The sequence below is a fragment of the Eptatretus burgeri genome, chromosome 6 (genome assembly GCF_056783735.1).
Source record: "Eptatretus burgeri isolate ZD-2024b chromosome 6, Ebu_testis_v1, whole genome shotgun sequence".
Taxonomy (NCBI): Eukaryota; Metazoa; Chordata; class Myxini; order Myxiniformes; family Myxinidae; genus Eptatretus; species Eptatretus burgeri.
The window spans coordinates 82,400,513-82,425,408 of NC_140966.1; the positions used below are offsets into that span (position 1 = coordinate 82,400,513).

At 42.7% G+C, this 24,896-nt stretch overlaps 1 protein-coding gene across 2 annotated transcripts; it reads left to right on the plus strand.

Annotated features, from left to right (window-relative positions):
* The first annotated feature begins 9,931 nt into the window (after nt 1–9,931).
* On the plus strand, nt 9,932–15,476 carry SYCE2 (synaptonemal complex central element protein 2). 2 transcript variants are annotated; one of them, XM_085885858.1, is made up of 4 exons: nt 9,932–9,950; nt 11,592–11,650; nt 12,860–13,139; nt 14,853–15,476. In XM_085885858.1, exons 2-4 carry the CDS (start codon nt 11,607–11,609, stop codon nt 15,105–15,107), a joined length of 579 nt encoding a protein of 192 aa, XP_085741984.1. In that variant the 5' UTR covers nt 9,932–9,950; nt 11,592–11,606; the 3' UTR covers nt 15,108–15,476. The 2 variants fall into 2 exon arrangements, with proteins under 2 accessions (XP_085741984.1, XP_085741983.1); XM_085885857.1 differs by lacking the exon at nt 9,932–9,950 and adding an exon at nt 11,100–11,387.
* The last annotated feature ends 9,420 nt before the right edge of the window (nt 15,477–24,896 follow it).

A 24,896-nucleotide genomic window follows, 5' to 3' on the forward strand; every position in this document is an offset into this window, starting at 1 on the left:
CGCTAATTAGGTGCCTCTGGCATCCGATTCGGACACGTGTTCAATTATCATTCACTCATTTTCTTCGTCCCTTACTCTTATTCTATTTTCTTTCTTCCTGTCGAGCATTGTTTGTATTTTTGCCAAACTAAAATGTTCTCTCTCACTTTTATCCTTTCCCTATTCTTCCACTGCAGATCTTGCAAATGTAGATGGACTATTCAGCAGAAGTGAGTGCAAATAGGGTTTCTCATCAGTCCGCTGCTGATGGTCGAGGGCAGCCTTTTTACGAAAGCGGAAAAGTTTTTCGGAGAGATTAATCGCAGGTACCAAAGAGGTGTCCATCTTTACTCAACTAAGTATGCCGATTGAAAACATTGCTGGATAAGTTTGATTACTAAATTTTTCATCTGAGATGGAAATTTGTCCAGTATGTAGTTGTGGATGTGATGCACCATCCTTCAGAAGGGGCTTTTTTTCCAGCCGTCTGTCCTGTGTGTCAGCACACGCAGCTCGTCAGATTTAATGAACCCAAATGTATGTACCCAGGGCCGGATTTAGACAAGGGCAAGCTGGGCAGTTGCCCAGGGGCCTCCACAACCAGGGGTCACCTCCACATATTTCATGAAAAAAAAAATTGTAAGGACAAAATGTATTTGTGAGTGCCTGAATGGTAGTTGGTAGTTAGTGGAACAGATATATGATATTAATCTAAAACAGATATAAGATATTCATCTTATCTCATTCTCTAATTTATATAGAAGTTCAGATTGTTTGTTCTTGAAAAATATAGTTTTTGGATGACTGTAAATATGTCTTGTCACCTTTTTAGGATTCTAAGGTAGGGTGGGCCTCCACCACTGAAGGCTGCCCAGGGGCCACCACCACATGTCTAAATCCAGCCCTGTACGTACCTTTTGAAAATCTTAAGCTATAACATACCGGTACCCTCCGTACATTCCGTAGTCCTTCCATGTCTACCCATTGCTGCACCCCAGGACTTGGCACAACCAATAAAAGACATGATTCACTTATAAGCAGTTTGAATTTGTTACTAAATTACACTCAGGTTTTAATTTACTAAAACTAGATCTCCTTTCATGATAAAATAAAATAAAATAATTTATTGTCATGTTTGACAGCAGACACAGCCGGCTCCAAGCTCTTTGAACGACAAACTCTTTATTTCATCTTCTCTATCAAATGATCGCTAAGTCAAGGGGGCGTTTATAAACGGTGAACCGATTAATTACTTCTTTTTTAGGGGGAAAGATGTGTTTAAATTTTTATATGATAGTCTAACTCACAGGGGCTGGAGTCTGGATGATCTGGAGACGGTCAGACTCCCGGAGGAGTGCGTTGAGATGGACAGATTGATTGATCAGTTTTATCTCTGTCGTCTCGAGGGCATTTTCTGCATTTGAACCACGCGGTCCTATGAGGAGGACCGCTGAGTTCGAAACCACAATCAACGGCTTGTTATTCTGTGTCCCTTGAGTGGTTTAACCATGCATTTACGATATAAAGTAGCGCCTGGAGGCTATAAACAATGCTCCATTTATGGCCGTTCTGCTGGGTGAACAAAATGGCTCTTTTTATGGTTTCTATGTGGCTTTCAGACGAACACGTCATGATTAAGAGTCAACCTTGTTCGGCAAGAGGTATGGTTTTAAAAAGAACTAAACTTGCATACAAAACGGTACACGTTTGATATTCAACAATAGACTTTTTAAAATTGCTACATCAATCAATTAAATAATTTGAAATTACTACTACCACTACTACTACTACTTCGACTATTACTACTACTACTACTACTACTCATAAAAAAAATTAGGGATATTGTAATCATCTCCGTCTGCCTGTCCTTCCATCTGTCCATCTGTCCATCCATCATGCTATCTCCTCCTAAACGATGGTGTAGAAATTCACCAAACTTGGTAGTTGTGATCATCACATGGCAAGGAGGTACGAAAGGCGTATCATTTCTGGTCCCACCCATTATAAACATTACGGGCATATTCAAAACATATTTTGATGAAACTTTGTATATGTCATTAATATTGGGAGGCGCATGAAATATGTAACAATTTTTTTGAATTTGACCCCTGGTTCATGCCCCAGTTGGTGATGAATTGGGGTCACAAGGGTCAAAACAAAAAACTTTATTTAAGTCAAAATTTGGCATTGGGTTAATCCTGGTGGAACTTTTTGGCATCTTTCAGCTTTGCTTGAAGTGGAAAGCGTTGGGATTTGTTATGGCTAGCCATCAACTTCGCTCTCGTGTGATTACTAAGCCCCCCTCCCCCCACACTCCTATAGGATAGGAGAAAGCTTACAGCTGTTGTGGGGTTTGTTTTCACAATTAGCACCCCTGGTTTGTAATGGTACCCCAGAGTTTATATAACCCCGAGGAATGCTAAACCATCATTTAAAAAAAAATTCATCCTGCCCTCGCAATTTCCGATCTGTATCAATTTCCGAGCTGTATCTCGTTGTCGGCTGGGACTTCTGGAATGAAGTTTTGCATCAATGATGTGAATATAAAGTATGCGGGGGTTGGCATTTTTTTGACCTTGACCTAATTTTAAAGTCAGGACCTAATGGCCCATTTTAAGGTCATGACCTAATGACCGATTTTTATAAGCAATGACGTCAATTTACACTCTATTCCTAAATGTTGAAGGTCAATGTCATTTGGTGGTGAGAGAAAAATAATGGCCATCATTGGATCGCGGGCCAAGGGTAAGTCATGGGCAATCGCCAAGGTTAAGAGCCTGCCCCAGCCGGGTGAGGCTTACCACTGGCGATGTCTTTGTGATTTTAGATATGTAGTTTATTTTGTCTTTGCATTTGTTTTCTGTGTTTTCTATTTCTTCCTCTTTGCCTCTTTTCGTGGTGGTTTTTTAATCTGTTAAATACTCCACTTTTGGCCACTGCATTTCTCACTATGGACTGGCAGTGGTTGAGAAATATTCTTGAGTGACACAATGCAGATAGTTTCTGACTGCCTGAGGTTACTTCTACCTTGAGAACAGACATCTGCAGTCCTTTTACCTTCTAACAAAATCACTACTACTACAACTACAATTATTCCAACCTTATGGGGTCGGCCAAAGAAAGATTTTTGCCCATGCCTTTCATGAACCAGCTGGTCAAGCAAGACGTTGGACTGAAAGTGATTTAATCAGAAATTTGGAAGTTCAGGTTACCACTGACTGATACCACTGATACCTCGATCTTAAACATCCAGTTGTTCACCAACAGATGGGAAGCCCAGTTGAATGTCCGAACAAGGGATTGTATGCTTTGTGATGAAACAAACTGCAATGCAAAACACAAATCCAACAATTTATAATCAGAACAAGAATCGAACCCGACCAGAAAGTTTAAAGGTAAATGCACTATTTCTATACCATCCTGTCGGTGATTATTGGATCTCACAACAATAACAAAATGCTGATTTATATCCCTATTTCATTAACTCCGCCACCTATGGTGAACGGAGGTTATATGTATTCACCCCTGTTTGTTTGTCTCTGTTTCTCTATGAGCACAATATCTCAAACAGTTATGGACAGATTCAGAAGAACATTGGTGGAAAGGTTGGCTGTGTGATGAGGACAAATTCACGAGATTCTGATGAAGATACAAATCTGGATAGTTAGGGCCGAATTTATGAAAGGCGTTTAGTGAGTGTCAATTGCTAACACATGCTTAACCTTTAAATGGTGACAAAAACATTTTTGTATGTGCCAAGATAATCACCTGTCTAAATAGCAATTTATGAAGGAGGATAAACAGCCGATTATCTGTGTGCTAATTAGTTGCACGCATCTAAACAGCTGATTCGTTGTGTGCGTCTGAACATTTGATTAGTTGTGCGCATCTGAACATCCGTTTCGTCGTGCATGTCTAAATAGCCGATGAGTCATGTACGTCTAAACAATTGATTAGTCGTGCATGTCGAAACTGCCCATGAGTCATGTGGGTCGAAACTGCAGATTAGTCATGCGAGTATAAACAGCCGATTAGTCGTGCATGTCCAAACAGCCAATTAGTCATGTGTTTCGAAACAGCCTATTAGTTGTGCATAGCAAACATCCAATTAGTTGTGCTCATCTAACCAGAAAATTAGTTGCATTGTGTTATTAACACTACCATGATGGCATACTGTTATTATGGCTCATATACCCATTTCCAATGATTTCTAAGATTTCAATTCAACCAATTATGGCTGGAATATCACTTCACCAATGACATATTCGTTATCGCCCTATATACCCCAGTGGGCGTTGATGAAATATTATGCCAAGATTCAGTTTTTTTCATTCAGCAGTTTTGGACTAGATGATGTCCAATTTTTTTCACTTTAATTCAAAATGGCTGCCATAGCATGTAACCTATGACATCAGGGTTAGCAAATAAATATTGACATGGGAGTCACTCCTATGTTTAAAGTTTTGTATCGAACAGACAAGCGGTTGCAGAGAAAAACATTTTTAAAGTGAAAATAAATAGATGTTGACACACTCGTACCCTGACACACATGCACGCGCGCACACACACACATTATTGTGTGTTATTCTGATTATTGCCTCTGCCACTGCAGGTGAAGGAGGTTATGTTTTCACCACTTTCTGTCTATTTGTCTGTTTGTCTGTTTGTCTGTATACAGGATATCTCAAAAAGTAGTGGACGGATTCCGATAAAATTTTGTGGACAGGTTGGGTGTGTGACAAGGACGAAGTGATTCGATTTCGGTGAAGATCACAATCCGGATCCGACTCCTAGAATTTTAAAATGATTCTACACCATTGAGAGATCATGCCAAAAACGAGAGAAAGCATGACATCTCAAAAAGTTATGCACCGATTCAGACGAAACTGGGTGGACACATTGGGTGTGTGACACGGAAGAATTGATTCAATTTTGGTGAAGATCCTAATCCGGATCCCGATCTGATAATTTATGAAGTGATTCTTCCACCATTGAGAGATGGCACCAAAAACGATAAAAAGCATGATACTGCATTTCAAATGCACTCCAACAAGTGCCTTTCTGGTTTTATTAAAACTAGAAGGGCACTTGTTAAAGCGCATTCCTCCACCACGCAATGCCTGATCCACGAGAACATAACGGGCCCAATACATTTTTGAACTAGAAGAGCACTCAGTAGAGTGCATACCTCCGCCACGTAATGCTTGGTCCATGAGATCCATGAGAACATCTCGGGCGCAATACATTTTTGAAATATCATGCTATAAGTCGTTTTTGGCCCTATCTCTCAATGGTGAAGAATTACTTGAGAAATTAAATATTTTTCGTATTCAGATCCGGATTCGGAACTTCACCGAAATTAGATCAATTCTTCCTTGTCACATACCCAAAGGGTCCACCAAGTTTCATCTGAATCCGTTCACAACTTTTTGAGATATTGTGCTATATATTACATGAGCCTGATCTCTCAATGGTGAAGAATTACTTCAAAAATTATCGGATCCGGTCCCGGATTTGGATTTTCACCAAAATTAAAGCAATTCTTCCTTATCACACACCCAAAGTGTTCACCAAATTTCGTCTGAATCTGTCTGCAACTTTTTAAGATATCGTACTATATATCATTTTTGGGCCTATCGCTCGATGGTGAAGAATCACTTAAAAATTCTCGGAGTCGGATCCGGATTCGGATCTTCACCAAAATCGAATCAGTTCGTCTTTGTCGCACACCCAATCTGCCCAGAAAATTTCACCAGATCTTTCCACAACTTTTTGAGATATCCTGCACACAGACAGACAAACAAACAGACAGAGAGGAGGGAAAATATAACCTCCTTCACCTTCGGTGGCAGAGGTAATCAGCTGTTCCTGTAGGTTTCCTCTGCTGGGTAGTTCATTTCACAGCAAAGACTCAACCATGAGCACAAAGGACCTTTCAAAAGACCTCCGTGATAAAGTTGTGGAAAGGCACAGATCATGGGCTGGGTATAAAAATATTTTAAAGGCCTTGAATATCCATTGGAGCACAGTCAAGACAATCATTAAGAAGTGGAAGGCGTATGGTACCACCAAGACCCTGCCTCGATCAGGCCGTTCCTCCAAACTGGATGACCAAGCAAGGAGGAGACTGATCAGAGAGGCCACCAAGAGGCTAATGGGATTTTGAAATAGCTGCATTCCTTTCTGGCAAAGACTTGTCACTGTGTGCATGTGACAAAAATATCCCAAACACCGCACAAGTCTGGACTGTATGGTAGTGGGGCAAAGAAGGAAGCCATTACTCAAAAAAGCCCACCTTGAGTCCTATTTGAGGTATGCAAAAAAAATCACTCTCGAGATTCCGTAGCCATGTGGCAAAAAGTTTTGTGATCTGACGAAACCAAGAAGGAATTTTTTGGCCTAAATACAAAATGTTACATTTGGCACAAACCCAACTGAGCATATCGCCCAAAGAACACCATCCCTACTCTGAAGCATGGTGGTGGCAGCATCATGTTATGGGGATGTTTCTCAACAGGAACTGGGGCACTTGTCAGGATGGAAGGGAAAATGGACGGAGCAAAATACAGAAAATCCTCGAGGAAAACCTGTTGCCCTCTGTAAAAAAAAAAGCTGAAATTGGGATGGAAGTTCACCTTTCAGCATGACAATGGCCAGAAGCACACAGCCAAATGTACACTAGCGTGGTGAAGGAACAAAAAGATCAATGTCCTTGAGTGGTCCAGTCAGAGCCCCGACCGAAATCTTATTGAAAATCTGTGGCATGACTTGAAGATTGCTGTCCATCAACACTCCCCACGCAACTTGACTGAGCTTGAAGAGTTTTGTGTCGAAGAATGGGAAAATATTGCCCAATCAAGGTGTGCAAGGTTGGTAAGAGACCTATCCCAACAGACTCACAGCTGTAATTGCTGTCAATGGTGCTTCCACCAAGTATTAACTCAGAGGGGTGGACACTTACCCAACCAAAATATTCTAGTTTTGTATTTTTCCTGAATTTTTCTCAAATTTGTAGAATTTATTTTTCACTTGGAAGTTGTGGGTTACGTTGTGTAAATAAAGGTGGAAAATGTCTGTTTAATGCAATTATATTCCAGGCTATAAGGTCACAAAAGGTGAACATTTTGAAAGAAGGTGTCAACTTTCTATCGGCACCACGAGTGTTCAATAAACGTGACAAGTAAAATGTCGGGGAACTTAAACTTAAGAAAAGTTAAATTAGGCTAGGTGATTTGGTTCTGTTGGGTGACTGGTTATGTTTGGTGATTGGGTTCCGTTGGGTGATTTGGTTATGTTTGGTGATTGGGTTGTGGTGGGTGATTTGGTTATGTTTGGTGATTGGGTTGTGGTGGGTGATTTGGTTATGTTTGGTGATTGGGTTGTGGTGGGTGATTTAGTTATGTTTGGTGATTTGTTTATGTTTGGTGATTTGATTATGTTGGGTGATTGGGTTATGTTGGGTGATTTGGTTATGTTGGGTGATTTGTTTATGTTTGGTGATTTGATTATGTTGGGTGATTGGGTTATGTTGGGTGATTTGGTTATGTTGGGTGATTTGTTTATGTTTGGTGATTGGGATATGTTGGGTGATTGGGTTATGTTGGGTAATTTGTTTATGTTTGGTGATTGGGTTGTGGTGGGTGATTTGGTTATGTTTGGTGATTGGTTATGTTTGGTGATTTGGTTATGTTTGCTGATTGGGTTATGTTGGGTGATTTGGTTATGTTTGGTGATTGGGATATGTTGGGTGATTGGGATATGTTGGGTGATTTGGTTATGTTTGGTGATTTGGTTATGGTGGGTGATTTGGTTATGTTTGGTGATTGGTTATGTTTGGTGATTGGGATATGTTGGGTGATTGGGTTGTGGTGCTGATTTGGTTATGTTTGGTTGTCTGGTTATGCTGGGTGGTTTGGTTATGTTGAGTGATTTGGTTATGCTGGGGGGTTTGCCGTTGCTTTCCCAGCACTCAGGGCAGGAATTTTCAATTTGTTTCGGGTGGCGCTGATAATTATTCACCTCCTCTTCGTGAAAGACACCATGGTAACTTTAACATTCATCAACGACCATTACTGACAGATGGGTCCTACTTCACATCCTCCGTGTGGACGAGACACACATTGACGTCTCTCGTCATATCTGCGAAACACCAGGTAAAATGACAAGTAAAATGTCGGGGAACTTAAACTTAAGAAAAGTTAAATTAGGCTGGGTGATTTGGTTCTGTTGGGTGACTGGTTATGTTTGGTGATTGGGTTCCGTTGGGTGATTTGGTTATGTTTGGTGATTGGGTTGTGGTGGGTGATTTGGTTATGTTTGGTGATTTGGTTATGGTTGGTGATTGGGATATGTTGGGTGATTTGGTTATTTTTGGTGATTGGGTTATGGTGGGTGATTTGGTTATGTTTGGTGATTTGGTTATGTTTGGTGATTGGGTTATGTTGGGTGATTTGGTTATGTTTGGTGATTGGGATATGTTGCGTGATTTGGTTATGTTGGGTGATTGGGTTATGTTTGGTGATTGGGTTAGGTTGGATGATTTGGTTATGTTTGGTGATTGGGTTCCGTTGGGTGATTGGGTGATGTTGGGTGATTGGTTTATGGTGGGTGATTTGGTTATGTTTGGTGATTGGGATATGTTGGGTGATTGGGTTATGTTGGGTGATTTGGTTATGTTTGGTGATTGGGTTATGGTGGGTGATTTGGTTATGTTTGGTGATTTGGTTATGTTTGGTGATTGGGATATGTTGGGTGATTTGGTTATGTTTGGTGATTGGGTTCCGTTGGGTGATGTTGGGTGATTGGGTTATGGTGGGTGATTTGGTTATGTTGGGTGATTTGGTTATGTTTGGTGATTGGGTTATGTTGGGTGATTGGGTGATTGGGTTCCGTTGGGTGATTTGGTTATGTTGAGTGATTTGGTTATGTTTGGTGATTGGGATATGTTGGGTGATTGGGATATGTTGGGTGATTTGGTTATGTTTGGTGATTGGGTTATGGTGGGTGATTTGGTTATGTTTGGTGATTTGGTTATGTTTGGTGATTGGGATATGTTGGGTGATTTGGTTATGTTTGGTGATTGGGTTCCGTTGGGTGATGTTGGGTGATTGGGTTATGGTGGGTGATTTGGTTATGTTTGGTGATTGGGATATGTTGGGTGATTGGGATATGTTGGGTGATTTGGTTATGTTTGGTGATTGGGTTATGGTGGGTGATTTGGTTATGTTTGGTGATTTGGTTATGGTGGGTGATTTGGTTATGTTTGGTGATTGGGATATGTTGGGTGATTGGAATATGTTGGATGATTTGGTTATGTTTGGTGATTGGGTTATGGTGGGTGATTTTGTTATGTTTGGTGATTTGGTTATGTTTGGTGATTGGGTTATGTTGGGTGATTTGGTTATGTTTGGTGATTGGGTTATGTTTGGTGATTGGGTTATGTTGGATGATTTGGTTATGTTGGGTGATTTGGTTATGTTTGGTGATTGGGTTATGTTGGGTGATTGGGTGATTGGGTTCCGTTGGGTGATTTGGTTATGTTGAGTGATTTGGTTATGTTTGGTGATTGGGTTCCGTTGGGTGATTTGGTTCTGTTGGGTGATTTGGTTATGTTTGCTGATTGGGATATGTTGGGTGATTGGGTTGTGGTGCTGATTTGGTTATGTTTGGTTGTCTGGTTATGCTGGGTGGTTTGGTTATGTTGAGTGATTTGGTTATGCTGGGGGGTTTGCCGTTGCTTTCCCAGCACTCAGGGCAGGAATTTTCAATTTGTTTCGGGTGGCGCTGATAATTATTCACCTCCTCTTCGTGAAAGACACCATGGTAACTTTAACATTCATCAACGACCATTAGTGACAGATGGGTCCTACTTCACATCCTCCGTGTGGACGAGACACACATTGACGTCTCTCGTCATATCTGCGAAACACCAGGATGAAGGTTTGTCGCTGGGTCGGTGAGATAACTCAGGGGTGAGTGTGGACACCTCTCAGAGTGTAGGTTATCCTGTCAGCCCGTGTTGCATTTCCTGTAAATTGACATGTTACCTCTTTATTTTTAGCTCACCTGGAACAGTTCCACGATGCTTTTGGGATGGGTACGTCGTCCGTCCATCCGTCCTTCCTTCCGTCCACAAATAGTTGCAACTTCTCTGAAACAACACAAACGATTTCGATGAAACTTCAGCACAACCTTAATCACCCGTGACGTACCAAAGTTTGTTGACGTCATTAAAAGAAATTCCATAGGTATTTACTTTCTTCTCCATTACATATTTTGTGGATCATCCATGCCTCCCAGCGGTTACCTGATTATCTTATCCAGCCACGAGCAGGTGAGCAGCCAGGTGTATGGCCCTTATGATTTTTCTTCGCGCAGTCAAGGTTCCTGGCAGATGCATCAGGGTTGACGCTTCCGTCTATATATTACGTAAGGGAATTCAAACCTTCTCGGAACGACGGGTATTCGATCACAATAACCGAAGTAACGTCAACTCTTCTTATTCGTCAATGTATAAGTATTAAACTGAGGATATCTTCCTTCCTTCTTCGATATACTTTTATATTGAAAATACAAAATGGCCTTTTGTGGACGATTGTGAGTCTGGTCACCTCGAATGTAAATGTAGTATTTACCTCGAGTTGTATAAACGGCTTGAATTGGTTGCTTTATGTACGTAGTATGTACACAATTTTTTGAATTAAATTTCCCGCATTTTACATCGTGCTGTGTGAGGTGAATTGAGGAAAGGCGGTTTTTACCTCAGCGAGGCGGTTTTTTACCTTAGCGAGGCGGTTTTTTCCCTTAGCGAGGCGGTTTTTTTTACCTTCGCAAGGCGGTTTTTACCTCAGCGAGGCGGTTTTTTACCTTAGCGAGGCGGTTTTTTTTACCTTCGCAAGGCGGTTTTTAGCTCAGCGAGGCGGTTTTTTCCCTTAGCGAGGCGGTTTTTTTTACCTTCGCAAGGCGGTTTTTACCTCAGCGAGGCGGTTTTTTACCTTAGCGAGGCGGTTTTTTTTACCTTCGCAAGGCGGTTTTTACCTCAGCGAGGCGGTTTTTTTTACCTTCGCGAGGCGGTTTTTACCTCAGTGAGGCGGTTTTTTACCTCAGCGAGGCGGTTTTTTCCCTTCGCAAGGCGGTTTTTAGCTCAGCGAGGCGGATTTTACCTCAGCGAGGCGGTTTTTACCTCAGTGAGGCGGTTTTTTACCTCAGCGAGGCGGATTTTACCTCAGCGAGGCGGTGTTTTACCTCAGCGAGGAGGATTTTACCTCAGTGAGGCGGTTTTTAACTCAGCGAGGAGGATTTTACCTCAGCGAGGTGGTTTTTACCTCAGCGAGGCGGTTTTTTTTTTTTTTACCTCAGCGATGCAATCAGCCGGACGGACTCAAGAGCGGCTTGCCCTTCTGCCTCAGGTAAAAACGCACGCTTTTCTCTCAACAACAACAACAACAACATTATGATAAAGGATTCCATTGGACCCATTACAGTTTCGAATACACGGACAATGTTTGAAGAATCCATGAATAAACGTTTTAAAAGCGATTTATCGACATTTTGAAATTATCTTATTCAAGTCTGTGCGCCCAGTTAATGCTTTATTTTTTCTTTCTCTTCAGACAAACATATCCGAGATGAGCGAGAAATGGAGAGACACCTTGATGAGTGGGGATATGTCGTACGTATATTGTTTTATATTGAGGAAGCAAAATTCAGCCATATTTGCATATGTAATAAATAGATGGCCCCCTGGGCTTATCTTTCATGTCACACTCCTCTTATCTTACGTTTTACCGGCTCGGAATTGAATAAAAAAATACCTTGAATTTTACACTCAGACGAGATATTCCAAAAGCAATAAAATTATTTGACTCCAGGAGTTAATAGCACACGGTTTGAATTTTTTTGTACGTACGGGCACGCGAGAGCGAAGGAACGGCCTGTGTGGTTGTTTCTGGCACGCGGTTTGAAAGTTGTTTTTTTTTGCACGTACGGCCACGCACGTACGGCCACGCACGTACGGGCACGAGAGAGCGAAGGAACGGCCTTTGTGGTTATTGTTTCTGGCACGCGGTTTGAAAGTTTTTTTTTTCTTTTTTGTACGTACGGGCACGCGAGAGCGAAGGAACGGCCTGTGTAGTTGTTTCTGGCACGCGGTTTGAAAGTTGTTTTTTTTGCACGTACGGCCACGCACGCACGGACACGAGAGAGCGAAGGAACGGCCTTTGTGGTTGTTTCTGGCACGCGGTTTGAAAGTTTTTTTTTTCTTTTTTGTAAGTACGGGCACACGAGAGCGAAGGAACGGCCTGTGTGGTTGTTGTTTCTGTCACGCGGTTTGAAAGTTTTTTTTGTTTCTTCTTTGCATGTACGGCCACGCACTAGTTAAATTAAATTTAATAAATCATATCAAGTCGACGATTTCTCCTCACAAAGGTAATCAAGGGCTGACAGGATGGCCTAGACCTTGAGGTATGCACGCTCAACTCGAAGCTGTCGAGCCTGGGTACAAATCCTGACCAAGCTATAAATTGTCATCCCGGTGTTTCCTCAATGGGTGTGCCGTCCCTAGAATGGACTTTAAACGGGCGTACTGTTTGGTGTCTGCCAGCATTTGTTGGTGGATGTTAAAGTTCCCATGGTGTCCTTCAAGCTATCGCCAGCACCCTGAACAAATTCCAAATTCCTTCCCTAATCAACAGAGGGCATCGTATCAGCTAATGACGCCACCCTGCAGCCTTGTGCCGAACGAAGAAGAATAAGGTTTCTTCAAGGTTTCTGGCATTGTATTCCCGCAGTTATGTTTGAAATATCTTAATTTCTGGCATCAAAGCAATGAGTTAGTCTTCATATGAAATTAATGCAGCTCTACCCCCAACCTCCAAACCAGAAACTCAAGTACAAGTGCTGCGACTTTAGGCCAGGACTCCCCTGGGGGGGCTGCTGAGCTACAAGTGGCGTCTGCCTCTGCAAAAAGGCCACGTACGGAATCCCAGGCAAACGAAAAGATGTACGAGAAACTGCACCAAGAGCAGGCCTTGGCTTCCGCACACCCAATCTCCAGTGCAGAGCTCGAGCAGCGTGTCGGTGAGCTGGTGGAAGAAATCAAAGCACTGCAGCAAAACAACCAGGCCACGTTGAAAAACTTCAAAGAGAAATTACTGTCACGGGTAGGTGGTGGTATTTGTTTTTGTAGGTGTGATTATGGTGCTGTTTGCTGTTATTTGGTGTGTTTAAAATATATGCAAGGACAGTTTTCAGATGCAGCTAGAAGAAGGTCTTTGTCCCATCATGCTTGTACAGTAGAATGTCCATCCAAAACTCTTTAACTTAATCTATCAATTTACTTTGTCTCTTTGTATTAACCGAATTCTTACCATTAATCTTACTGGAACATCAACATCCCTTTATCTTCTTCTTCAACGGTCACAATTGTTCCCACGGCCTTGTGTGCGTGGGGAGGGGGGGGGTTGGCGACAAGGACATTTTAGACCCAACTATTTCACGAACCGGCTGACCAGGCCTGGCATTCAACTAAGTAGTTAGGGCAGGAATTTTCAATTTGGTCAGGGTGTCGGTGACAGCTCACCTGGACTTCTTGAAGGACACAGTGGTCTCTAATATCCACCAACTAATGCCAGCAGACGTGACTCAGTTTAACATCCATCCAAGGGATGGCAAATCCATTGAGGAATCGTCCTGCCTGTGAAACACCAGGATGAGAGTTTCTAGCTGGGTTGTTATTCAAACCCAGGCAAGACAGCTTAGAAGTGAGTGTGCGTACCTTTAGTCTAGACCATCCTGTCCGCCCTACAATAACAACTTGATGTCTTGGTAAGGTCTTGGATAAGGGAGTGACGACATATTTCCGAGGTTTAACATTTCACCAGTGTTCGCGAGTGGAATTTATTAAATTACTATCCTATGAATAAAATGGCGAATCCATTCAAGTTAATCAGTGCATTGACCTGAGCAGGATGACTGCTTTGACCATGACCGATGGCACAAAGACGAGGTAACAGCACCTCACCTGTCAATAATTCTTGAAGGTAGTGAAGAAAAAAATATTGCAATCACACCGTTTCGAATGAACTAGAGGGGATTTCTTCTGCCAGCCAAGAGGAGTACATTCAGGCTACCAGAGGATGGTCTTGGCATTTTGTATGGTAGTTGCACTCTTTGATCTTTGTGGTTGCATTCAGAGATTTTAAACTCCACCACTGAAGGTGAAGGTGGTTATGTTTCATCCTTTTCCATCTGTATGTTTGTCTGTTTGTGTACAGGATATCTCAAAAACTTGTGGACGGATCCGGATGAAATTTTGTGGACAGGTTGGGTGTGTGATAAAGACGAACTGATTAGATTTTGATGAAGATCCGGATCCGACTACTAGAATTTTTTAAGTGACTTCACCATTGAGGGATTGGGCCAAAAATTATATATAGTATCATATCTCAAAAAGTTATGGACGGATTTGGATGAACCTTGGTGGACGCGTTGGGTGCGTCGCAAGGTCAAATTGATTCGATTTTGGTGAACATCCAAATCCAGATCTGGATATGAGAATTATTTAATTTTTAAGTGATTCTTCACCATTGAGAGTTTGGGCCAAAAACTATATAGTACTGTATAGCATGATATTTCAAAAATGTATTGGGCCTGATATGTTCTCGTGGTTCAGGCATCTCGTGGCTGAGGTATGCGCTCCACCGAGTGTCCTTCTAGTCTAGTTATGTGTTTACATTTCTACAACTGACCCAAAGCCCACTTTGATGTCCAATATTGTGCAGGAATATTCAAATTTTGCATTTAATATTTTTCTTTAAACTGCGTATTGAATGAATAAACAACCCATCTTTTGTTCCGCTTGTTGCTGCTTACAGGCGGACAGTCTTTACAATCTCGTCGCTATAGCTGTCCAACATGCATTTGAGGAGAGCTGCCAATTGCTGGAGCCCCGAATTCAGGAGCTTGTTCACCGTATAAATCAACTGGAAAAGGTGGAGAATGAAATGGTCGCCTTCCGTCAGCAGCTTGGGTCTCTTTACAGCCACCTTCACAAAATATCCCTTAAATCGTCATGCAACCTCGAAATCGGTGATGGTGATGGCATTGATGATGGTTGTGCTGGCAATTGACGTGGAAATTGGGATGATGATGGAGGATGTGGGAATGCCGACTCTAAGGTTTGGTTATGGTAGAACATGATCCTCATGAAGATGATTTGATTAGTTTTGATGGATAAGAAATGTTTTTGTGCTTCTTTATACATTCTTGTAATAATATAGTTTGGTTGTGATCTGACTGTTACAGTGTGAAATGTGTTCTTGTTGATTGTACATTTAATCGTTTATTTTTCCAAGTTTTTGCCACCTTATTTTATTTCAAAAGTTTGTACGTGTTAAACAGACCTTCCCAAATATTCTTATGAGATGCATCATACTGGTAATGTTTTCTTTACCAGCTCATTTCTGCCATTATATACAAATGCTTTCTTTGTTAGGAAATCTGGTGTTGGCTTAGTGGTTAAGATTTTAAGGTCTTGAGTTTGAGCCACTGTTGAGCCGTTAAATAACACCAGGTGGGTTGACAAGCCTGTCATCCATCTGAGGTCTGCAAAATGAGTTCCAGCTAACTGGGAAGAATGAGCGATTCAAGAATCCTTCATTGGAGTGGTGACCCATCCAGCATTGTGTCTCCCAGCCAATAGAAAACTGTTTTGGTAGCTATATGTGCCTGCAGATGCAAAAGGAGTGGCTCCTCTTCCTCTTCCTCTTATTCCTCTTATTCCTCTTCTTACTCTTCTTCTTCCTCTTCTGCCTCTTATTCCTCCTCTTACTCTTCTTCTTCTTTCTTTGTTCGCTTGATCCATATTTAACTAAAATACAACACTTTAAATACACCTCATCGGAAAAAATGGTATGTTATGTCAAATTTAATCGAAATATGTATATATATATATATATATATATATATATATATATATATATATATATATATATATATATATATATATATATATATATATATATATATATATATATATATTTCTTCATGTATTAAAAGCTGCTTTCAGGAACTGGACATTTAGGCAATAAAATTTAGTCAACATGGTTTTCCATTGTAAGCATTTATATTTAATACCAGTGGATATACCTGTCAAGGGTGTGTGATAGGATTAAATAAAATCAACAACAGCATCAATCCATATATATATATATATATATATATATATATATATATATATATATATATATATATATATATATATATATATATATATATATATATATATATATATATATATATATATATATATATATATATATATATATATATATATATATACACATACATACATACATACATACATACATACATATATATATATATATATATATATATATATATATATATATATATATATATATATATATATATATATAAATATACAATGTCGAGGCTCGGATCAGAGCTAACAGAGAACGTATATCAAGGGGAGCAGGATACAAGAGGGGCGGGAGAGGGAAGCACAAAACAGTAGGGAATAGACACATGAGGAGATCTGTGGAAGGGAGACGGATGGGGCGGGGTACACAGGGTAAACAAGATGGACACTACAGGGACTTTCAGGAAGGAAACCAGGGAATTTGAGGGAGGTGGGTTTGGGGTGGATTAACGAGGGGTAGAAAAGATCATGGTTTATGATGGGGAGAGATATGAGATGGTGGTGAACAGCTGTTTGGAAAACCTGGCAGGAAGAATGGGATTGAAGAGAGTGTGGGAGTTTGTTCCAAAGGCGGGAAAAAGAGAAATAAAAGAATGAAGGTGATTCTTGAGTTTGGTAGTTTTACCAGAAGGGGGTTGCTGGCGGAACTTGAGCGCTCTGCGGGAACATTAGCGGGACAGATCGCAGACACAGCGGGGGTGGGGGGGGGGCCTTGACATTTAAACCCTTGACAAATGTAACAACCAAACCACTTGGTCAATTTATTTGCAGTGCCGTTTATTTGTGACCATATGAGGCTCATTAATGTAACTGAATCAAACTCCCTAAGTTGATGAGGCAGCAGGGCACAGATCGAGTCCCATCACAGCGCTTGCTGCATGACCTGGCAGCAACAAGTGTTGCCTGCCACATGAGCACATCGTCTCTGCCCTGCTGATCACCAGTGAGGAGGTTTGCAGCCAGGAACATTAAACGACTCTCAGTATGTTGTCCTGATGAGCCCACAACAAGGGCGAAATCTAGATCGACATCTCTGCTTTGCTTTCATTTATTTGTGACGAGGTTTTGATCTCAGTCTGGAAAGGCTTGAGAACCACACGGATACCTCCTAGTTTGGAGGTGATGTGTTGGTGTAATTTATGCATATGGCGTCATCTTCATGTCATAGAGTTAGTGTGCCTCTTTAGTTGAATTTAATGTTTCTGGCAGCGAACCTCCTCACTGGTGATCAGCAGAGCAGAGATAGTGTGCTCGTGTGGCAGACAACACTTGTTGCTGGCAGGTCGTGCAGCAAGTGCAGTGATGGGACTATATCTGTGCCTTACTGCATCAATTTAGGGTGTTTGATTCAGATATATATATATATATATATATATATATATATATATATATATATATATATATATATATATATATATATATCCGGGCACAGTGGCGTGCGCCTGTAATCCGGCTACTCGGAGGCTTGGGTTGGAGAATCGCTTGAGGATGGGAGCTCTGTGCTGGGCCGCGCTATGAGAGAATGTAGGGCAGCCTGGAATCATGGCGAAACCCAATCCTTATCCCTGTGTCGTAAGAGGCGACCAGGGTTGCGTCAGGAAGGGCATCCGGCGTAAAACCTATGCCAAATCATTATGCGGATCATAACGGATGATCCGCTGTGGCGACCCCTAACGGGAGCAGCTGAAAGACGAACAACATATATATATATATATATATATATATATATATATATATATATATATATATATATATATATATATATATATATATATTACTATCCGTATCTGTTTATGAACCAGACCAGCAATGTTTGGCCTGCGGTTAATAATTATTCTTTGCTCGAGTTGGTGTGGTTTAAAGGGATACATGAAAGCGCCGATACCTATAACTCTCTCCTCCCAGTTTTCATGGCAGCCCCTCTGTGCCCCCTATCGGTTTGCAATCTCGTTTCACCCACCCTGGCTTTTCGATTCAGCAGCTATTCCAAGGACCAAGCCTGACATATAAATAATGCTGTCACTCAGGTGCTGTCGCTGAGGGCAACCGACTTGAATAATATGAAAAAAATGAAAGAAAGAGGAAACCGCCTCCAGAGAAAATGCCTGTTTGCTTGTCTAAATATTGGCACTTTATATTTACATTTCAATGTTCATATTTGCACTTGTATCTCGATGATGGTTAGTGTCAGTTATGAATTAACAACAGGGGAAACGGCTTTTGCAGAAGGCAATTTAAATGGCCTGCATTCTGAAATTTGCTTTGCTTCACCTTCCATTTCCTTTTACGCCGCCTTTACCCAGTATGCCCCACAAACCACTGTGTCCCTTTATACTTCCCCTTTATCTCTTCTCACTCCCCTGTCTTATTCTTCATCGATCTATTGTTACTTATGTCGCTGTAAGTTTTTTTTGCGTTTTCTCTTATGTTCCTCCTGAGTCTTGGCTTTCAATTATTCAAACCCCGTTGCCTTGTTACTTAACAAGGCATTACGAGGGTGTTGCTGCTGGTCGATCCGTGCCTAGTGAAAGCCAGTGACGGCAAACAAACTATCGTTCGCTTTGGCTGCCTGATGGATGTGCCTTGTCAAGAACGGGGGATATTAAAACAGCGCCCGTTGACACGTAGTCCGCTTTAAAAGAAGACATGTGCCTTTTGAGCCCTTGTCAAATCGTTAACAAGGCATGTACGCCAGACCAGTGATTTGTACCGAATGCACTTAGACATAAATAAATAAAAATAATATGATGTGGCTTTAATCTAATACGATTTTGATGTACCACACTCTGTTACAGAGCATCGGTGCTGCTGAAGCAGTTTTGTGACAAGGGTTATACTGGGTGGTTTGCCATTGCCTTCCCAGCAGTAGTTATGACAGGAATTTGGCCAGGTTGCCAGAGATAGCTCATCTACTCTTTATGAAAGACATCATAGGATGTTTAACGTCCATCAATTAATGCTGACGGACATGACACCCAGTTTAACATCCATCCAAACGACAGCACACCCATTTATGAATCACCCTGCCTGTGAAACGCAGTTGATAGTTGGGTCGGGATTCAAACCCAGGAGAGACAGGTTTGTGGTGGGTGTGGGTACCTCTATGCCATCTTGCCACCCATGGTTTTAATATCAGGTAAATAATGCTTAAATAAACTTTGTGGGAGTGAAGCATTCCTAATTTTGTAAAAGAGTAGGGCGATGTCGGCCGACCGTGTTCACCGCATTTACAGTTTGTTGGAATAAAAATGCATCAAAAGGTGTTTCTCGAGTTGTTGTATTTTGGTATACAATTGCATATGACTGATAATTCTCAGTATCGCAATTAATTAAAATAACCTGACTGCATGTGGCGCGATCACTTTTTTGGGACATTTTGATGTGCAACAACGACTGGAGCACTTCCATTTTCATGATCTATGTTTAATTCGCATGCCAAGTTTTAGTTCGATTTGAGGCCTATTTTTTTTCCTTCAATTTGTAATACTAGTGCGGGCCCGTAGGGGCGTGCCCGTAGGTGCGTGCCAGTATGTGCAGCATCGTGCCTGCAGTATCAGGTCCCCAGCATCAATTGTGACGTCATATCAAACAACGAAGAAGAATTGTGACGTCAATCCTTCAAAAAATAATTAATTAAATAAATAAACATTAATTGTGACGTCATTCGTGATGTCATAGCACCATGTCCTGTCATTGGTTCACAGATACATGGCCGTAACTTGGGAACCGCCCGTCCGATCGATATCAGCCTCGAAAAGGCACATCCACGGGTCCCCAGCAATATTCCTGGCAAGTTTCAATCCGATCGGACCGGTGATCGTCCGGTTATTAATAATTTGGGAAAAAATTTGTGTGAGAAGGTGGAACGACATCTTCAGCTGCCATATATACACCCTTTCAACACTGAAAAAGCAGTAAAATGGTCGTAACTTGGGAACCACTCGTCCGATCGATATCAAACCTCGAAAAGGCACATCCGTGGGTCCCCGGCAATATTCCTGGCAAGTTTCAATCAGATCGGACCGGTGGTCGTCGAGAAACGGCGGTCGCAGACAGACAGACAGACAGACAGACACACAGAGATTGCTGGAATTATAGATAGATGCTGTTTATCTCCCTTACTTATCTCCCTTACATAAATAAAGGGAAGGATATGTTTGTTTTCTTTCCTCAAATAAATTCTGCCCCCCCCGCCCCCATTGCCCTTCTATTGCTCTGGCATCCCTGAGACAGAGGGATGGCAGGTAAGATGAGGAACTTCACTAGACAATCGATCTTGACAGTGCTAATTGGGGTAATTACGAGACCACTGTTCTAATACCTATCAGGAAATATGTCGAATTAATTAGCCCCTTTATGCACCAAGGCATTTTCATTACATCGTTCCCTCCTCTCCCTCAGACTCACCCTTGAGTCTCACCTCAATACAAGAGAGAACAACTGTCCCATGCTAATTCCAGACTGCAACTTGGGCAGAGATTTCCAAGAGGCAGTGAAGGAGCTTCTGGACCGGTGAGTGGGGGTCCACTCCACACGCCGACTTTCATTGGCACCGTAGCCGCACGATGGTCTTCTCCAGATGGTTTGCAATCGTCCATGGGGTGACCCTCCAACGGTGACTCGAATCTGGCCCTCTATGGAGGGTCAGCCGAGTGGCCTCAGCAAGCATCATCCGATCCATGGATGCCCACTGAAGCAGACTGTCTGGATGCCCGCTGTAGCGGACGGCTCGTCCCCCGAACGGTTTGCGCATAGGATTGGTTCACCGGTAGTGGAACGTGAAATGGCCGGCAGCCAAGAAGGCTGCATCCTTTCTCCAACTGCCACCCATTGCCACAAGGTAGGGCTTCGACAGTGGGATAGATTGGAATCCCAATAGAACCCGTAAAGCAGTGATGCCCAGCTCTGCATCATGCAACGGCTAGCAACCTGCCCTCCCGCAGTCAGGTGATGCCACCTCTTGATACCAGCCCCATTTTCCCCGGCTACCTATGCACGTATGGAGCAAGTCCATGAGATCATGCCCACTGGGCTAAGCCTGGAAAGATGGTCTGCAGGACCTCTGCAATGCGTATCTCACAGGATGGTTGCCTCACGGCCAAGTGCAGTTCCCTAAACCAGCCCACACCTTTCCTTCTTGGATTCTGCTGAGCCCGGAACAGCTGTAGATATCGATGTCGGCCCCCATTTTTCTTCCTCAGCCTCCGCTGAGCCCAAGGCAATACCATAAGAAGTCCATGGAAGGGGAACAGCATCAGTTATTGTCCATGGGACACAGCAATATCAAGTCATTGGATAAGGGACAGCAATAAAAAAATCAATCATTGACCAAGAAAATAGTTTATTGTTGGGAGCAGTGATGTTGATGAGCAGCATTGATGCTTTTGGTAGGCTGGCAGCAATGTTGTTGATTATTATAGCTGACGTCTGCAGATGGCGAATGGTCTTGGCAGCAGGAGATAGACGATTTAAAATTTCTTACCCCTAAGAAGGAAGTGATAGTTGTGCCTAGAAATTTAAAAGGCTGATGTGAGGAGGCTTTTACTTGGCTTGCTGGAAAGGAGAGTGACTGACTGTGGTACTTTAAACTTTGGGACACAGTCTTCATAATTGCCTCTTAACCCGACACTAATCCCAAACAGCATCTTGCACACTTTGGATCATGTAAAAAAGAGAGAACCTAATCTGACTGAGTTCATCAAAGCAAAACACATTTTCCAAAATTACTGTGAGCACACCATTGTGGTCCTAATGACCAATTTACCCCTGCTCCACATGCTGGTCTCTTCCTAAGAATTTGGGCATGGCCTGAACAATTTCCACTCCTCTGTGGTACAGCACAACTGGCTGGCTAGGCAGTGTGGCCCTGTTTCCAGCTTCCTTACCTGACCTTGTCATGCCAGGGCACCTGAGACTATGGTGGACCTGGAGTGTCCTACCACACTCCCTACCTATTTGCCTACCTCTTAGGCACTGTCCCTACCTCACTGACACCTGCAATGTGTTCATTGGCACTCACATGCTCTTTTTGTGGCACCTGGGCTCTAAATTCTAACTCTTTGCCCTCATTGCATCCATAACTGCTCTCAACCACTCGAGGCCCCGATGCTCAGTGCTTTGGACACTGCTGTCCCTTCTGCCTCTCGGGCCACACTTCCAGTCATCGAACAACAGATTTTTCCAAGCCCAATGATCAAAAGCTTCACAGTTGCCATTTCCAAATTCTCTAATCCACTTATCTCATCTACAACTAACTGGAAACTCCCTCCAACAGGGGAGCTGCTCTCTCAAACTTTCACTCCTCACACAGTAATACACATGCATTTTACACCCTCACACCAGCACAGTTTCCTACTTATTCTTCATTCATTCCAAATTCCAATAAACCAAGAAAAAGGAGAAGGAAAAGGCACATTCCATCACTACAAGTCATCCAAATTACTCATATGTACAGTATAACCAATTTAGTCAATATAAAATTTCTCGAAAGTTTCGTAACATTTTGTTAAATTATTCAAGCCTAAAGGTTTTATTTCTAAAATTATGATCTCCCTGTACAATTTAGACATAAAATTTGCATTGATCTTACACCTCCTCTGCTATCTGGCATCCATCAGTGTGTCACTACTGCAAACTATCATCACCTCTGGCCTCATCACTTGGCCCTGCTGGCATCGTCATCTCTCTTGATTCCTTTATGTTGCCTGGGCCAGATGTGGCCACCCACACAAAGCCCACAGTCTCAGCTTCGATCAACATTCCAATGATCTTAAAGGCCTTTTTTAACCATGGTATCAAGCTGAGTAAGGTGTGAGGCAGGGGAGCCAGCCCAGAAGGGGGAGCAGTACTCCATCAAGCTGCAGATGGAAGCCTTGTCTGTGAATTGGAGTCCAAATGCCATTTGCTGTTTTGGCTGCCATTTGCTGCTGGCTAGCCACCATTTTGTCTTGACTATCCCTCAAACCACCCATGTTGACCTCAAACGTAGCCGCTATTTGGGCCAGGAGGTTGCTGTCTGGAGGCATCACTGATGCACTGCTGCTCGGGGTTGTCTCTACTCAACCCTCTGGCAGCCCCTCCATCCCCACCTCCATTGATGTTGCTGTGACATCCAAAATATGGCCATCCTCATTTGGGCCGATAAAACCCCAATTTAATTCCTAAGAGTTATGATACCCACTCTGGACACCAATTGCAATGGGACAGGTCTTGGTCCGAAGGTATTTGGACCCGGTTTTAACAGAGATAAACTCTGCAGAATGGCGTTGAGCTTGAGGAAAATTGGCATGTCTGTGCATGCTGGGTCAATGATAGGGATGGTTGGCACTGGTAGGGATGGATGGCACTGTTAGGGATGGTTATAAGATATGTGTTGGTCCCCATGGGTATGGTTGCAACAAGTTGTGGACTTGAGGTGACTGGTTCATAGTTTCAAGACCCACAGGCTCATCGCTGGACTTGGTATTTCAATGCTGGTGGTGTGGCAAAGGAGATTGACCATGTGCTTGTTGATGGTCCCTGGAGGATGATCGAGAACTGCAGGGTCAACCAGAGTGCTCAGTTCCTCAATACCGACCACAGACTTCTTGTAGCAACTCTTAAATCCAGGAGAATGGTACCATCCCAGCCTAGGCTGGATGTTGGCAAGCTCAATAATGAGAGGGTAGCTGAGGAGTTTGCGAACAGGTTGAGTGGGGGTTTGGGGGGTCTGGGTACTTTGGGAGGTCCTGAAGAGTTGTGAAGTGCCTTCAAGACCACCATTCTTGATGTTGCCAGTGGATGTCTTGGAACTCACCAGAGGGCAAAGAAGAATTTTTTCTCTCAAGGGATACTGTATACCATTGAACAGAGTCACAGGGCCAGGCTTAATGTTAAGGCTGAGCTATTCAGGGAGTTTAGGCGTAAAACTGTACGTGCCCTGAGGGAGGGGAAGGAGGCCTATGTGCGAGAAATCTGTGAGGGTGTAGAACATCACCTGTGGTCTGCGGATTCTCATCCTGCTTGCAGGGGAATTCACGCATTGTGTTCCTCCAAGCCTGTCCCTCAGAGCACTGCAGTAAGACAGGAGGGTGGTGTGCTCTTGACAGAAGAGTCTGAAGTGAAGGCCAGCTGTGCTGGTTACTTTGAGTGGCTGTACCAGGATGACCCACCAGCTGTTGAGTAGGATGTCAGGTGTGTTACTATCCCTATTGCTGACCCTCCAATCAACTATGATCCACCTTCGTTTGTGGAATCGCAGGCTGCGGTGAACTGGTTGAAAAGGGTAAAGCTGGGATCTGTGGCATCCATGCTGAACTTCTCAAGGCTTGTGGAAATGCTGTATTCATGTCATTGCATGCAGTTCTGTACACTGCCTGGGACACCAGCATCATCCCAACTGACTGAAAGAAAGGCCTTGTTCCTCTCTGGAAAGGGAAGGGTGATCGCCAGGACTGCAATGAATACCATGGGGTCACTATGGGTCATGGGTCATGTCACTGCTCTCAGTGCAGAGAAATGTCTTTGCTTGGATAATTCTTGATAGGGTTCACCACCATCTGCTTGAGCACCAGAGACCAGAGCAGTCAGACTTTACACAAAGGAGGTCAACGATTTACCGTATCCTTGCTCTTTGAGTCCTCATTGAATGCAGACGAGAGTTTCAGCAGAGGCTGCTTACAGCTTATGTTGATCTCTGTAAAGTGTTTGATTCAGTGAA

Excerpts from the sequence above, each read along its gene's own strand:
- SYCE2 (XM_085885857.1), top strand. The coding sequence starts at position 11,340 with ATGCAATCAGCCGGACGGACTCAAGAGCGGCTTGCCCTTCTGCCTCAG. Across the intron at positions 11,388-11,591 it reads GGCTTGCCCTTCTGCCTCAG|ACAAACATATCCGAGATGAG; the intron begins GTAAAAACGCAC and ends CTTTCTCTTCAG. Across the intron at positions 13,140-14,852 it reads AAGAGAAATTACTGTCACGG|GCGGACAGTCTTTACAATCT; the intron begins GTAGGTGGTGGT and ends TGCTGCTTACAG.